General features: G+C 43.3%; 1 protein-coding gene across 1 annotated transcript in view; it reads left to right on the forward strand.

Annotated features, from left to right (window-relative positions):
- The first annotated feature begins 577 nt into the window (after positions 1–577).
- Positions 578–16,267, forward strand: part of rapgef1b (Rap guanine nucleotide exchange factor (GEF) 1b) — a 44,071-nt gene continuing 28,381 nt past the window's right edge. The window contains exon 1 of the mRNA XM_088281144.1: positions 578–936. Within this exon, the coding sequence (XP_088137270.1) occupies positions 909–936 (28 nt within the window). The 5' untranslated portion in view covers positions 578–908. The remainder of the gene's footprint in view (positions 937–16,267) is intronic.

The following is a 16,267-nucleotide window of genomic DNA, read 5'->3' on the forward strand; positions in this document are numbered from 1 at the left end:
TTTGAAAAGCCACACTTTCCCCTGTGAAACGTTTCAACACTCACACTTTTTTAGTGAAATATTTCAACATTGACTGTTTATCAGTGGAATGTTTCAGCTCCCATGTTTTTCCAGGCAATGACTAGAAACACATCAAAAGTTTTAATCCCCCCACTGGTTTTCAGGTGAAAGCTATAAACATCCACACTTTTTGTGGCACCTGCAGGGGAATTTTGAAGATTCAACGTTCGACACCCACATTGTTCCCGGTGAAACACCCACTTTAGCCCACTGCTACTTATTACGCCGGCAGCAAGAGTGGAACAGTCCATCAGTGGTCCGGGTCCTACTTGTTTCCCGGTTGCGGACAACTCCATCACCACCCTCGCAAACCGCCATACCCGCCCGGTGTAAACTTGCCTTCCTCCCGCGGGCCCGGCGATCCTCACACACTCACACACACACACACACACACACCCACACGCACCCCCACGCACCCACGCGCACACACACACGCCCACCCTTGTTGACAGATTGCCGTTGCGCATTCCTGCCACGGCGGGTCGCTGACGCGCCGTCTGGGCTCCCGCTCGACAGTCACTGGCTGGCTTGCTTGTTTCCCACTAGCGAGTTCACGGGCTCCGCCACCAGACGTCAACGCGTGCGCGTGTAGCGTAGACCCAGCGGAAGCTCACCAGCGACGGACCGACTTGACCAAGGAGCGGCCTCTTCCCCCCTAACCGCTTGGACCCGCACCATGTGTGTGGAAGACGGATACATCATTTTGAGCCTACTGGACCCGTCTGACGGACACTACGGTGTGCGGAAAAGGAGGGAATAGTCGTCGGTGGCGACCACGACGAAGCAGCTGCGAGGCGCCAGCGTTTTTTTGTCGGAAACGCCGAGTGCGGGCCACCGAGAGGAAGAAAATGTCGGGAAAAATCGAGAGTAAGCAAGGTGAGAGTCCGCCGTGTAACGGTTTCCGAGGCTGGAGACGCTCGCTATGCTATCGTGGTAACATTTCATTGTGTTCGCTTCTCCAATCGGGCCTCGTACGTTGTGGTTGTAGCTTAGCGCTTTAGCTGCATTTTTTCCCCTTTTTTTTTTTTTTTTAAAAGTGGGGTTAAGGGGTACTTCACCGGCATCCTTCCTTGCATGTAAACCCATAGCGAAAATGCGAGATTTGGAGGCGTCTTCACAGCTGGACTTCATACTTTCGCTTTTCGCCCAACACGAAGCAAGCGGTCGGGGTCGCTTTCACCCGGCCAGCCGAACGCGGGGCGTCAGGCGGCGTTTGTTACGGGCGCTAGCCGCACGGCTAACGGTTTAGCTTTGGGCTTGGCTGGCTGCTTCGGGTCGTTGACGTGTATGCTCCCAAACTTGAGCACGCCGCTCCACTTTTGTTCGTTAGTCAGGCCGCACGTGCTTAAAATGTCTAATTTTGCAGTCTTCAGTCTCAAGAATGATTAGAATCAAGTCAGGTTATGACCAGTCAAATGCTGCTTTAAGTCAAGTCATCTTGTTAATGTGGTCCTACTTGAAATATCTGGTCTGGGAAAAAAGTCATAAAGTCAATAAATTATTTTAGATAGAAGTTAATTTATCCAGCTCAGTGGTCAGCAACACTGGTCCTGGGTTCACCGGGTTGCCTCGGTTTGATGTGATTTTGTGGTTTCACAGGAATGTTGGAGAAATGATAATTTGAAAATATAAACATTTACACAGATTCATAGAACTCACATGTTGCATATTTATATTAATCAAAGAGGATGGATGCTTTCAACTTTGCTACATTGTAACTTATTTTTTCAAGTAAGCGATGCAACAACAAAAAAATGAAATCATATAATAGCCACGTCATTAACCTAGTAGCATAATTCCTTTTCGGAAAATAATTCAACAAGCAAGTCGAGGCCAGTTGCCTGGAGTCAACCTTTACTCAGATTACATGGCTGGGATGATTGACAATCTACACAGACGTTAAGGACGAAGCAACATCTTTAGAAAAAGCATTATGATATTCACTCGTTTAAAAATGATGCAGGCACTTGTGTTGTTAGGCTAACAATATGCATAATGGCCACATAAAAAATATTTATTTTAAAATGAAAAACAATCAAGTCTGGTAAGTTATCTGATCTCAAGTCAGTCTTGGACTCCTAAACCCAAGTTGTGTCTCAAATTTTTACATATTTGCCAAGTATCAAGGCATTGAAACAGTGACTCCAGTCAATTGCAGTCCAATTTGTAGTGACAAGTCGACTCTTATGAACTTTACAGTGACTTCAGTCCAAGTCGCAGCGTCTCAAATCGACTCAAGTCTGAGTCACAGTGACGAGAGTCGACTGGAGTTTAAGTCGCCGTGGCTATTTCATTTGAGTTGCTTCCTCTGTTTTAGTATGAAGCGCAATTATGTGAAGTACAACTCAGAAAAATACGTACGCTAGTCCCGTGAGTTTGCTTTGGATGATGAAACGTTAGACCCAGCGGCTACTTTTGCATCCCCACTTGAAGCAGCTGTCTTCACACACGCACACAAACACACGCACGCACGCACCCCTGCACGCGCACACACACGCACGCACGCACGCACGCACATACTCAAAGCAAAGTGATGCATGGTGGACAGGCATAGACAAGGGAGGAGAGTGTCACATCCTAACCACAGGGCGTCAAAATGTGCCAATGCCTCGCACACAGATGACTTGCGTATCATAAAAAATACAAAACAAAAAGCCCCAAGAGTCAAGTCATCAGCACTTATCTGCTCCCCAGGCATCCTACCGTTGCCCCATCGGCATCTCCAACATGTTAGCAACCAGCCATCACAGAAGAGGATTAGGTCACTCCTTCCCTCTGAGGGAGGAGGGTGATTGAAGGAAGTACAAATTTAGTTCTTACCAGTGTAGTTCCACAACATTATATTAATTTATTCTGTTGCACTTCTCTTGGCTGCACTGCTTCCATTATATGTACGTGGATGTATTAATTTTTTTTTGGTCCATGTCAATCTTACCTGCCCGGGACCTTCACAATCAGGATCGATGGTTGACTTAAACCTGGAGTGCTCTTTGGCGATCAATAGATTTCGTTTTGCGTGGGAGTCAAGTTGTACTTGGTATTCGTTATGCATTTCATTGTGTCGGCACACCAGCATTGGGATAACTAAAAGTGTTTTTCGGGGTTCCATTGTCATGAAGCGCTGCCAAAAATGCACCGTACCAAATGGTTGCCATAGTGTGCAGACTAAGAAGGCCAATCAATGTGTAGCCAAATTAAGACGTACAGCCCATTGTCCCATGACACTCGTTTGTCCTATTTTGGACAATCGGCACACAGTGATGTATGTGGAGAGGGGGGAAGCGAAGGATGTTTCCCTTAGTGCCTCTTTTCACTCTCATTGCTGTTAATAATTGTTATATACCATCACTTTGAGGAAAAGAAGACTCCCTTGCACAGTTCGTCTAATTAGCTGCAAAGTGTGCTCGCTACACGCTGTTGAAACCTGCAACAGGAAAACCATTCAGTTTTCCAATGTCACATTGTTGAATGTTTTAAATGTGAATTTATTAAGGATTTTGTGTTTGCATGTTTGGTCAAACTGGGCAGAATGCTGTAGTCTGTGACAATGCAAGATAATAGAAAGTCTTCTTTTAAAAGAAAAAAAAAAGTTTATTACATAGTTAAGTTCTTTATTCATTAGCAGTAGAACATGGGTTGATTTCATCCCTCAAAAAAACTGTGGTTTCTGACAAAAAAAGCGGAAAATCAGTCAAGCAGAACAGTGAGTTTTATGGCAAAAATCTCGGCTGTTTTAACACCTTCAAGTTTGCAACACTGCAGGGACCACACTGGGAATTGTCTTCTTGTATCTTGGAATCAACAGACTCAAACGAATTTTTTTATTTTTTTTTTGCATGACTGACCTAATGTTATTTTGCTGTCACCGTGTCGGAAAAAGTGATGCCCCCCTACAAAGTTGGACAGTGTGACACAGCAGCTTTGGCATGTGAGCGTTGCGAGAAGTTATGTTTTATAATTAGCCTCTGTGTCTTTTTGTCAGCAGTCAATGGAAGTAGACATCCATGTCCTATTTTTGGTCTCGCCAGCCTCCTCACCTACGTGGCACGTGTTTGCCGTTTCAAGCTGTGACGTTTACTCAGAGTTAGCGCAGATGTGTCAGTCATTTCCGAGCACACTGCAATGAACTCTTTATTGCGGCGCTCTTGTGTAATTCTGTGGTACAGAGAGGCCAAATCTTAAAAAAATAAAATAATTATAATGATTATTATTATTGTATTGATTTACCCATTTAACATGCGTTGAATACACTTAAACTTATAAAAAAACATACTTACAAAAGTATTTGTTACACATGGCAGTGATTTTTCAGTAACATAAAAGCAGGTTGGCTGCAGACCCAATTATTGTTCGTGCATGTTGAGGGTTACTTTAGATATGAAATTACATATATTTAAAGGCTCTGTAAAGTGAATGTCGAATTTCTAAATGACTGGAAATTCGTTGGGGCCGGTCTCTGCCTCTTGTCTTCTTTACGCTGCATCTCTTCTTGTAGACCTCACTTGGAGGAGTATTTAAAAAAATCCAACACAGATATCTTTGAATGGGCGAAAGTGAATTTTAGTCGTATGAAAAAATTGGTGCTATAGTGGGGGGTGTAAAGGAAGAACCTCAGTCAGGCGGGCAAACACTTTTCCGAAATCGCAAACAATCCAGGGGGTGCACCCATAACATGGCCCCCCTGCATTTCTGGGCTGCTTTGTGATACGTTGCAATTTTGAGGTTTGACGGCTGCAGTGCACTTCACCCACTCAATGAGAGACTATATAACCCCCCCCCACCCCCCGCGTAGATTTAGCTGCGCCGTAATTATTGTGATTAGTATGTGAAAACTAGCAGAAGGAGGCAGTAGATCCGTCAGGAAGTGGTGCGAATCTTTCCACGCCAGAAGGAGAATCGTTCAGAGCAGCGAACTGGTCGCTCGTTGGCTTCTGCTTAGACACCGCTATCGATCAGCCCCGCAAGGCGCGGCGACGAGAGCCAGAGATGTCAAGGTTGTTTTGGGAAAACGCCGACTATAACGCAACACTGGTACTTTTTGCCGTTTGTCTATGAAGATGAGTCATTTGTTGCTCTCACTGTGTGCTGCTCAGCAAGCCACCGGCGGGCGGGTGTCCTTTTCCCTTCTCCGCCACACTTCAGTGCGTCCCCACGCCAAGCTAACTGGGTGGCACCTGTGGTGGCACCGCCAGCCTTCTGCGCTGTTAAACCACTACTTTTAAGTACTTCATGACCTCCGAAAGCCCCCACGCCTCCCCCCCTTCCGCCTCTGCTGCTATTTGTGGATCTTCCCTAGAAGAGTGGGTCAAGTGAGCATGATCACGATGAGCTAGTTTGTGACTAATTCTCAGCTGGGCCGTGAAAAAATGCCAGTCCCAACAGCAGACAGCCGTTAGTTAAGACTGGAGACAAAAAAACTGGTCAGTGTTGCGCTCAGTCGGGTTCTCCCACGGGGCCTCTCGCATGGGCAACTCCAGCTGGAGGAGCCAAGCCTCCTCCGAGGACACGGACTCCTCAATATCTGGGGACATCGATGATGACTACTCAGGTAAAATCTGTCCTGATGAACTGCACTGTAGTAGTGACTGTAAAATCTGTAGGAGACGAATATTGTTAATTTCAGCACACATCCTTCAGTTTTTTTTCAGATGACACCACTAGTAGACGAACCGTTTGCTGTCATTTTCCTAAGGCAGCACGATTGACAGTAAACATTTGAATGATGCAGACCATTTTGTTTTGTAAAATTACCGAACACCATTAATCCTCCTCACCCACAATTTCTGATGGATTAATTTTGATTCTTTTTTTTTTCTGAAGAAATAGAGGTTTTTGTTAGTGCAGTTCAGGTTTGTGATCAAGTCGGTCGCCATACCCTTGCACCTATTCTTTACACACATGAAATGATATCCTATAGTGACCATTTTGTCTGGAGTATCTTAATTTATTTTTTGTTGATACTCGCAGTCTCCCAACTTTGAATACAAAATGGCCTCTGTGGCACAATGAAATGCAGCAGGGGACATTCCTCTCTGGGCTTTCTGTGTCATGTGGCTTTACACAAAGTGCTCATTTGCTGCGCTAAAATCCTGGGCGGACCCAGCGCGGGGAGCCCGCTTTGCCGGGCCACATCCTTCCGTTGCGGGGCCATGGGGGGCATTGCCGCTCCAATATGAATGCATTTGCATGTGCAGGTTTAGTGTTTCAAATGACTCATTGCTGCTCCTCAAGCCCGTTGCGCATCCGAACAGACCAATTGAACAACGATGAACAGAATGAAACAAACAGGCAACGGAATTCGATATGATCCCACATTTTAGAGCCGTCTCCACAGAAACAAATGCATTTCTTATTTTAATTGACCTTGAACCACAAATAATAATGAAAAAAATGGAGGCTTGGTATTTGAACTCTTCTTATCCGTGTATGGTTTTCCACTCCTAATTTCTTAACTTTACTTCTGACAATGGAAATTAGCTACAAAGCTGTCATCTGTTACGCTCTACTCTCAAATGTAACATTTTCTATCACCAATGCCCGACAACCAACCAAACAAACAAACATACGCGATCCTGCCTCAAGGCTGTGTTCGCGCTGTGGTCTTAATCCAGGTCAGCAGTACCAAATTGTTGTGTTGTGTGCCGTGGCGTTGGGCTGTAATCTCGCCATTCTGGTGCCAAGCCATCCTGGCGTGCACATGCTGATGTTGTTGTTCTGCAAAGGTTTATTGTGGAGGAACACATCCACCCCGGCGTGCCCGCCGGCAACACATCATCGCGTCCCCGTAATTAGGCTAGTTGAGCGTATCATCGTGTAATCACAGCATTCCGTGGTGCCGTAATGCCTTGTTTGGAAAACACGACGTTGGCGCTGGCTAAATCGGCGCGTTGAGCCCCCAGCGGGGATGTTGTCACTTAGCCCTGACCTTGCCGCTTTGAATGAGGTGTGGACGTGTACAGCATTGATGCAGCATTTTACTGGAGCGAATGTGACACTGTGGTCGCGTAGAGGAGAGCAGGGGTGTCCAACTTGTTTTCCTCACGAGTGACATCATCATTGCTGTTTGTCCTCAATGCACTCTTGTGAGATTGTAAATGGACACACCCCAGACTCTAATTTCGTATAAGAACTTATCGGTTCCTATAAGGGATGCTTACCTTTGCTCAGAGTCTTCTATTATCGAACTCTGTATATATTAGGACTGCTCAATTTATGTGAGCACAGGAAAATGAAGCGAATGCGAAGGCAACAATTAGTACAATGTTACTTAATACATTATATTGCATTAGAACACATGCTAAATAAAATATTTAAAAAAACGGCTAAAGATAGTAGCAGCAATCAAGATTCTTATACCTCACTAACTTTTATATAATAATGTTCGGTGAGTTTTATTTGTTGCAAACAGTTACCGTCACAATTTGGGACAAATTGAAGCACATCTGGGGGGGGGGTGCCCCACAGTCACTGCCCCACAGTCATTGCCCCACAGTCACTGCCAGTTTCTGATGGCTTGGTCTAAATCAGGAAGAAGTGGGCGTGCCGACTCGCTTGAAAATAAGTCATCCTATCCCGCTTGTATATGAATGAGTGCATCCACAGTTTTGATTTACTTATTTATTTTTAACATTATATTTTGGGCCACTGTCAATACTGGCGTCATGGGATGATGGGTCATCTCATCCAATAAATGGCTGCAACTGCTACCCTGTGGTGCACTCACCGTCGTTCTTCATGCAACCAGTAGTAAATCCTGCATATTCACGCTTTGGCATTCAAATTTGTATTCTGAACCCACAGCTTCTGTTTTGTTTTGTTTTTCGCTGAAAAACCTGGCTAGCCACTGTTTTTGTCCTCAGGCCAAAGCAATAAATGTTTTACTTTAGTACCGTCTGCCTGAATCTTGGTGTTATTAGGGTTGATTCAGCGATAGCCATTTTGCCTTTGCATTTGTGTTGAGATATCCTCTTTCGAAAGCCGTCCTTGAATGCCTCTCATAAGCTTTTAAAAGTAAAAATATGTTTCCGTTTCTCACTTGATGCAGCTCCTAATAGCCCTTGTGGTCCACTTTGCAGTTACAGATTGCCTGTGCAGTATGTCCTTGCGTTTATTATTGTGTAGATACCAAAATGTGAGTTTGTTTTATGTGCCAGCGCTCATCTTTGCCCATGTGTGATGTCGTCGTGTCTGTATTGGCGTGTTAGTTAGCTTAGCGTGCTAGCTAAGACTGCTGATGAGCCTCCTGTGAAGGTGGTTTGTTGCATTCATGTAACATGGGCTCATGATTGTGTACATGGTAGGTGTTGGGTTTATGACACTCTTCATTTGAAGTGAGTTTCTTCCATCTATGTTATGAAATTGTAAACGTTTGGGGGGGGAGTTGTCTCTAGGTAATAATATAATGAGGTTATTATGCATTTATATCATTCTTACGGTAGTCACGACCCACTGACGGAAAACTTAACTATCATGTGACATACCAAATGAATTTTGAAGTTTTTAATGGAGTGGGGTGTGAATTATCCTGGACTTTTGCAATTTGTGGTGACTGGGCCGTGGGCCGGAACCCCCTTTTGGGTTCACTGTAGTTGCAAATCTTCAATGGCATACTGCATGCATATGTTGATTATGGAAGGGCATTGAAAAAGACAATAAGTACGTGTCTCTTTACAAAGTTACGACGCCAGCTAAGGGCCTGGCGTGCTTATGACGTAATTTGATTCTCTGAAAGCGAAGCGACTGCTGGTCATAAATGTGAATTGGTGTCTGCAACTTGCAGCGTAAACATAGGCGGCTTAGCTCCCCACAATAGTGCAGTGCTGTGGTGACCTCCGACGAACCTTTTGCGTGCCTTTTGCCGCGGACACGTTCGCATCTGGAGTACAGTGCCTCAATAACACATCGTCATTGGAATTCCATTTGGGCCCGAAGATATTTATTTGTTCTACTCCAATTGTTATCTATAATGCAGTGGCAAAATATCAATGAATACCTATGATGAGAATTATATTAATTCCTGTGGAAATAAATGTAAAAATATTCGGCATAGTCATAAATTGTTTTTATTTATTTATTTTTCCTTCTTATTTATCGTTGATAATATATGAGCGGCCCGACTAATCGGTTGGACTCTTGTATTGTAACTAATTGACAATAAAAATTATTTTTTTTTACTTTTCTTGAAATGAAAAATAAAGGACTTGTAACATGTCCTTTTACTTTTTTAATTATCTGTACTTCTGCTTAAGTACAGCGCGTGAGTACTTATGCCACCACTTGCTGCTTAATGCTTCTCTCACACTCAACACCGAATCTGTTGTTTTATTGGGCCTCTCACACCGAGCAGCTGCTGTCTGTCGAAGCCTCTGAACTCAGAACGGCAGATCGCTTTGTTTTCAGACTTGACGCTAGCGCGGCTGACATGCTGGGTATTTATAGCACCTGGCGGTTCTCTTTTGTCTGTTGGTTTTCACCCAAGGTGAACGCACTGTCTGCCTGTCAGTTTGTTGAGACGCGCGCTTCAGATCTTAAAATGGAACGCGCCAGAAAATACCCGAAGTAGCCACGACGTCGCTGGAATGTTCAGACTGCTTTGAACCGAGCCTTACATACACACGCCACAAAATAACCTCATCAGAGACTGAACGTAATAAAGGCTACGTTTACATATACGTCTTTACCCCCGACACACACACACAGATCATTAGATTTGTGGGGGATGTCCACAGCAGCTTCCGCTTTGACATCTACAATATTTGTCGGACAGCAAAAGTTGCTTTCATAAACACACTGGTGCTCTTCTCTGTGAGTCAGGTTTTTACACGGTCCGGCCTGCTGTGGACTGTGTCGTCATGTCCACAAAAGAGGGAGCGGTTCTCGCTGTGGGACAGGAACTGCAGCCAGCGGGCTCGGCGTCACGGGGAAGAAACAAGGAGGGGTAAATAGGCATACAGCCAATTGACCTGCGCATGCATCTGTATGTTGCCATTCGTACAACAGAATAATTACTTGGTTTTAACATGCCCACATTTATAATTAAATGTAAATTGGGGAGTGAATTGATACAAAATTTTGGTATTTCTTTTGTAACATCTTCATTTGGTTTTGTGCTGTGACTATTTTTTGGGTGATGTCAAATATGTGCCTTGGCGAAATAAAGCTCGGGAAGCACTGTCAAAGTTAATTTTGATAAATTTTCCATCATCCCAGCAACACGGAAGCATGCGTGTAATCTATGTTAAACCCAACGACTGACTTGTTGCCCAGTTGGGGATAATCTCACACCGTGGCTCGTTTTTGCCATGTTTTGGCAAATTTGTTAATACTTTCACGATCACTTCCTATACTGATTTCGGTCTGTTCCACTCTAGGTCTTCTGCTTGGAAATACGCCCTTTGACATCCCCTTATTGTGCGAAATGCATAAAAGGATCGCTTAGTGGATGCTTGTGCTTTGTGTTTGTGCGTGTAGCGTTTTGGCCAATTGAATGACCTTCACTTTGTGGCTCAAGCCTTCATATAATCGGTTCAACTCCACTGAAGTCAACCTATATTGCAAATATGCACAAAGTGTAGCCGCTTCTAATGAATCCTGATTTATTCCAGTTTATTTTTAATTTAGGTTTTTGAAGGATGAGCTTTTCCAAATTAAGCCGTCCGGCCTCAGTTTCTCCCCACTTCTTTAAATGGCTGATTGCGTAATCTAATTCTTTGTACTTTCGTATTTTCAGTAGTTCTATGATGGCGCTTTTAGAGATGGAAAGCTTTAACTTTTTAAAGAATTGAAAGCGCTTATACCCAATCTGTGTTGGGCCGCCCATTATGTTAAGGAGGTTCTCCCGAGTATTAGTGAATCGGTTTTGCCTCCATTCTAAACATGCTCTTAAGAAACCAGGCCTTGATCAAGGCCCGCGGTTGAGACCCATTTCCAGGCTGCCTTTTATTTCTAAAATTCTGGAAAATTCCGCAGTTAAAATATTTCTTCAATGGACATTATGTCATGGAGGTTTTCCAGTCGGATTTCCACGTGACCACGTGTCAGCAAACAAGCCATGAATGACTACATAGATGGAAGAAAGTATGTCACAGGGCTTTTGAAGGAGCTTTGTTGACGTTGAGCTGAAACAGAGGAACTATTGAAGGCAAGGGCCTATAAAAGCTTTATGCCGTCTATATACTTCGACACACACACACACGCACACACACACCCCCACACAGGTACGACGAACCTTCTTCACACAACATGGTCGGCCCACATCTGACCTCGTGACTAGACCGTTTTGTCAAAGTCTTGGGTGAATTTGCACCGATCGAATCAGTAATGAAGTGCTCCTTTCTCAAAGTCGCTTATTGAGGGAATCTCCTGTGGTCCGTGATGCGATATGATTTCACGTAAACCACTGAAAAGACACTTTTGTATGACTTATGAATGCAGCTGCGGCACTGCGTCAGGCTCCCGCGTGTGTTCCGCTATTGAATAACTCATTTATGGGCCACTCAGAGACCTGCAGCTCAACGTGACTCGCCCCATTGACACTTTTAAAAAAAAAAAAAAACCTTTAACACAGTAAAATCATCATTGCGTGTGTTGTCTTTCTGCCTCAATGGGATTCTTCTTTTATAGATACTGTATCTTTATTAATACGAATGGTCCAAGCTGGTCTAGATATTGGACCAATCACATCGCCCCCTAAAAAAACAAAACGGTATCGTATTTTCACAAATAGTAGATTAACACTTTAGCTGTTCACAATGGGTATTCTTGCACGCATCTGGAACATATTTTTCAGACTAGAATCGATTGGCTTAGAATTTCCCACGCTCTTTCTGCGGATGTGACGTTCTCATCGTCGTCTCACTGAGTCGCGATCCGAAGCTATTATTTCACCATAATGGATTGTACATCTGCTCGGCTCTAGCACGCCCCAGACACCCAGTCTCACAGAGGAAGGCAAAAAAAGGAAAACCATGACATGTGCACACGACGAAAGGACGGTGCAATCTCATTATTCGGCCGTAGGTGGCGATAGTGATTAAAAACTCGAAATCCTGTGAAGTGCATCTTTAAATCAATAATTCTGTGAGTGATTTATTAATTGAAGCATTAATATTAAATACAGTAATCCCTTCATTCTCACGCAAAATGTGAAAAACTGTAACGGTGGACTTTTTTTATTTTAAATAATTTTTTTAATTTACTTGTCTTCCACTTACTAACACCCGTCTCTTTTGATCATGCACAAGCGATGAAGAATCTTGTAGCTCATTTCGCCAACGACCCAGGCTAAACTTAGCTCCTCCCTTACACAAAGTTTGTCGCTCAGTCGCAATGTATTGTATCACTTCAACTTACTTCCTTTACACCAGTATACCACTTTTTTTATTTGGGATTTTGGCACCATTTTGTGGATTGAGAGCACAAAAGTATGTTAAATAGGTGAACTGGCAATTGTCACAACAAATCTTTGAACATAAGCTAAGTCCACAGCGGCCGCACAGCTGCTTGGGGGTCCGCAAGCTGATGAGGCCAAGACAGCTGATTGGTGCCCCGGTGGATTCGCAGCGGCGTGATTGGGTGTGCCTCTGAGCGGTCGCCAGAGTTCATGTGTCGCAGCTGTGCTTGCCTGGATGGCGTGGAAAGAGTGAGAACTGGTGCCGGTTGAGAAAATGCACCGGAGCAACATCGGATGCTCGAAAGGCGTCGTCGTTACATCATCCAGCCATAACAACACTTTAAAGATAAAGATAAAGATGTCCTTTATTAGTCCCACAATGGGGAAATTTGTGAACAGTGACACAACAGCAAAAAAATAGATGACGACACTCTGGTTGTCCTTTTATGCTTTTGTGCAATCTCATAACTGGTGTTGATTGTGAGTTATCAAGACCCTAAGCACATGCTTTCACAACCACTCAAGTGACTCAGTAACTGCAGTAATATTGTTTTTCGTAGAGGAAGAACAATCTACTGTATACTGTACCTGTAACTGTTATATTTATTGCCTGGTTTTAAAAAGCTTGAAGCCTCTTTTTTGAAAGAATTCCTCACTAGCCGCAAGTTGTCAAGTGAGTCACGAAATCAGGAAATTTCATGTTGGCTTTTCCAATAATGGCGTCATAGCAGCCAGTTACGGATCGAACTTTTTGGTCGGATACTATGGATCGTTCTAATGGATCGCCATGCTTTGCCAGGCACTCTTCCTTCCACGCCACAGTGCAGCAACCTCATTGATATTTGCTCCTGGCCACTGATGTGGAGCCGTTGTGCTTTTCACGGACTACCAAGGGGTGCTTTATGTAAATTGTCCAGCAAGTGTTTCTCCTTTTTTTGTCATTTCCTCTCTTTGTCTCGTCAACTCTATTCTTCTATTACTGCATTTCAATGAACCACTAACAAGGACGACATTCCAAACAGGGGCTTGCTCACCCGGCCATCTCGCAACTAGCGCTGCAGTGGCCCTTTAATTAAAGATAAACCAAGAACATAATTGAGGCAGGAAGTTCACTGCTGCTACTACAATGGGGCGAATAAATAATTCACTTTGCACTCGACTGTTTCCTGTCGAATTTTCCTCCCTCTGTTTGCATTTTCCCTCCTTTTGATCATATTCTCTCACATTCCGGTCTTGCTCCAAATCCCGTCCTGGCACCGCGTCCCTCCGATTAGTTCAGACATGAAGCAGGCCTTCCACCCGACATTGAAAACCTTTATCGACAAATAACATATTGTTGAACGCAGGGTTGTCGCTGACTTTGCACAAGCTGAAGATACTCCTATGATGCAAGTTATTCCGTAGTAACAGACAACGTGTGCTTGCAAGCGGATGTCTTTTTTACTTTTTTTTCTTTACATTCTTTCTTTACATTTTTTTTAATGTTTTCTGTTAATGTGTTTAAATGTCGTCAATGTACATTTGAGTCATTTTTGTAAGCTACTTAAGTTTTCTCTGCTTTGCTTTGGAATATTGTTAACAGTTGCATACTTGTAGGTGTTTTACAGAGAAGTGGCAGTAAAACAGGCCAAAACTCAAATATCAGGGCAAGAGGAAATTTGCCTGTTGAATGGCAATGATTCAAATTCACTGGCCCATCGGCATTTTGACGAGGTCCCATTCGGACAATATACGAGGAAATTTGTTTTGACATTTTGTTTGGTGAAGTGCTATTTCATTTTTTATTTGAACAAATGTTCATTGTTTCTATTGTGAAACATGTGCCTTGGGAAACACTGCTCTATATTGTCCTTAAATATATCTCCAAAGGGCACGTGTGCTTCATCTTGTGTTTATTAGCGCCATTCCTGTGGAAGACGTCTTCTTGCTGTTCTTGTGACCGAGGAGAGAAGAGGGCAATCTTGTGGTGTGTCTTGTGTGACGCAATTTGGGTCAAAGCAAGAAGGTCAGCGGACCAAGCTGTCATGATGAAGGCGTATTGGTTCTTTTTCCGATAAAAAAGTTTGATGATGCTTCTGTGTGGTATTCACCGAAGGTGTAATAGCAGAAGTGATAACTCGCCGCAGTGAGAATCAGGAACCCGGTTGAGCTCTTTATAAGTGATGAGGTGCGGAGCAATCTGTCTTATTCCGGTTGGTTGACTACTTAACTCCCTTTTGTACAAAAGAGTGTGGTTTTCAGTCTTTGTCTACTTTGTCAAAGTGGTGGGGGAAAAAAAGGTCCAAATATCACTATGACAACAGTGACTACAAAGATTCGAGCTGTGAATCTGAGACAGCTCTGTAGAATATAAATAAAATTCTGGAAGAAAAAAAAAACATGTTTTGACACTGTGGTTTCTTCTGCCTGCTGCGCTCGCTGCGCGACGCCTTAAATTCAGCGTGAGGCAAATTCTAGTGGATTACCTCACCGCCCCTGTACAGCAGCAACTAGCGAGAGAGGCAGCTTGACGTGTGGATGCTAAAGACGTACAGAGCATGTACACTCCAAGTGTGTAGTCATTTGTTGACGGTGAGATGAGGTGAGGTGTTGCATGCACCCTTGAGTGTCAAGCAGAAGAAGCGTGGAAAATGCCGATGCGCGACGGCCGGCTGTATTGATTGTGGTGGTGACTCAGCGCGCTGATGTCACTCACTGCACCTCATGCCTGGGCTGCCTTCCAGCTGCAAAACTTGGTCCTTTGGGGCCTCTTGAAACTTTGAGCGAACAAAAGAGTCCAGTGTGAAGGGAGCGAGATACCGCTAATGTCAAAAGGTTTCCACCAAGCAACAGGAATCAGTGCTGTTCACAAGTTGCCTCAAAGGGCACGTTCTATGAAAAATGGACTTTCCAAATCATTCCCTCCCTGCCAGGCGGTTTCAAAGCGCATGAGTCCCCATATTGCAAGATTTTTGACAGCCTTTTGACGAAGCATTCAAGGCCACTGAATGTGTTCTGTCTACATAAACACTTATAGTACCAAAAAATGTTTTTTTAAAAAAATTTTTTTTTTAATCATTAGTCAGTCGTAAGGCGTAGGTGGTTTACACCAAAAAGTGATAGAAAATTAGCTTTTTCTGAAAAGACATATGTCAAGCAGAGTAGCGACTTTTGATGCTAGAATTTCTTTTGCTTTGGTGACTTTTGATGGGGGAAAAAATAATTTCTTAACAGATGTACAGCCTGTTTGTCATTCACTCCATGAGCTGGAGTGTTTTTGGAGTTGTTTTCGTCTACTACAGTTACAAAAACTAGACTAAAACTTTTTTTGCCTTTTCGTTGACTAAAACTATCACGAATAGGACTGACTAAATGTGACTAAAACTAATAAGCATTTCCGTCCAGAAGACTAAGACTAAATCTAAAATAATGTGATTGTTTTTAAGACAAATCAAATTCTTTGCAACACTATAATTATGTAAGTTTCTTTTGGATTTATTGCTTATGAAATTAGTCATTTTCAAGTAAAAAAGGTGAAACTATAAATTTGAGTATCTATTCCTTGTATAAAGAAACTGTGCATTGGCATTTACTTCCTCTATACTTATATATTGCCATAAAACTGTTGTAACATTTAAAAAAAACTATTTCAATTGAACGCTCAAATTTTGAAGTTAACTATAGTATTAATCATTGTAAAATGAGTACTATTTCAATAATGATATGTCACAACCTTAGATCACCATCCGAATCTTTATCTTCTATTCCAAAGCAGTGCTGATTTTAAATCCCAAGTGATGCTATACTGCCATCTACAGGGATGTGTTAGTCATGGCA

This window comes from Idiotropiscis lumnitzeri, chromosome 18, assembly GCF_059441095.1.
Source record: "Idiotropiscis lumnitzeri isolate Australia: NSW breed Sydney's pygmy pipehorse chromosome 18, RoL_Ilum_1.0, whole genome shotgun sequence".
NCBI lineage: Eukaryota > Metazoa > Chordata > Actinopteri > Syngnathiformes > Syngnathidae > Idiotropiscis > Idiotropiscis lumnitzeri.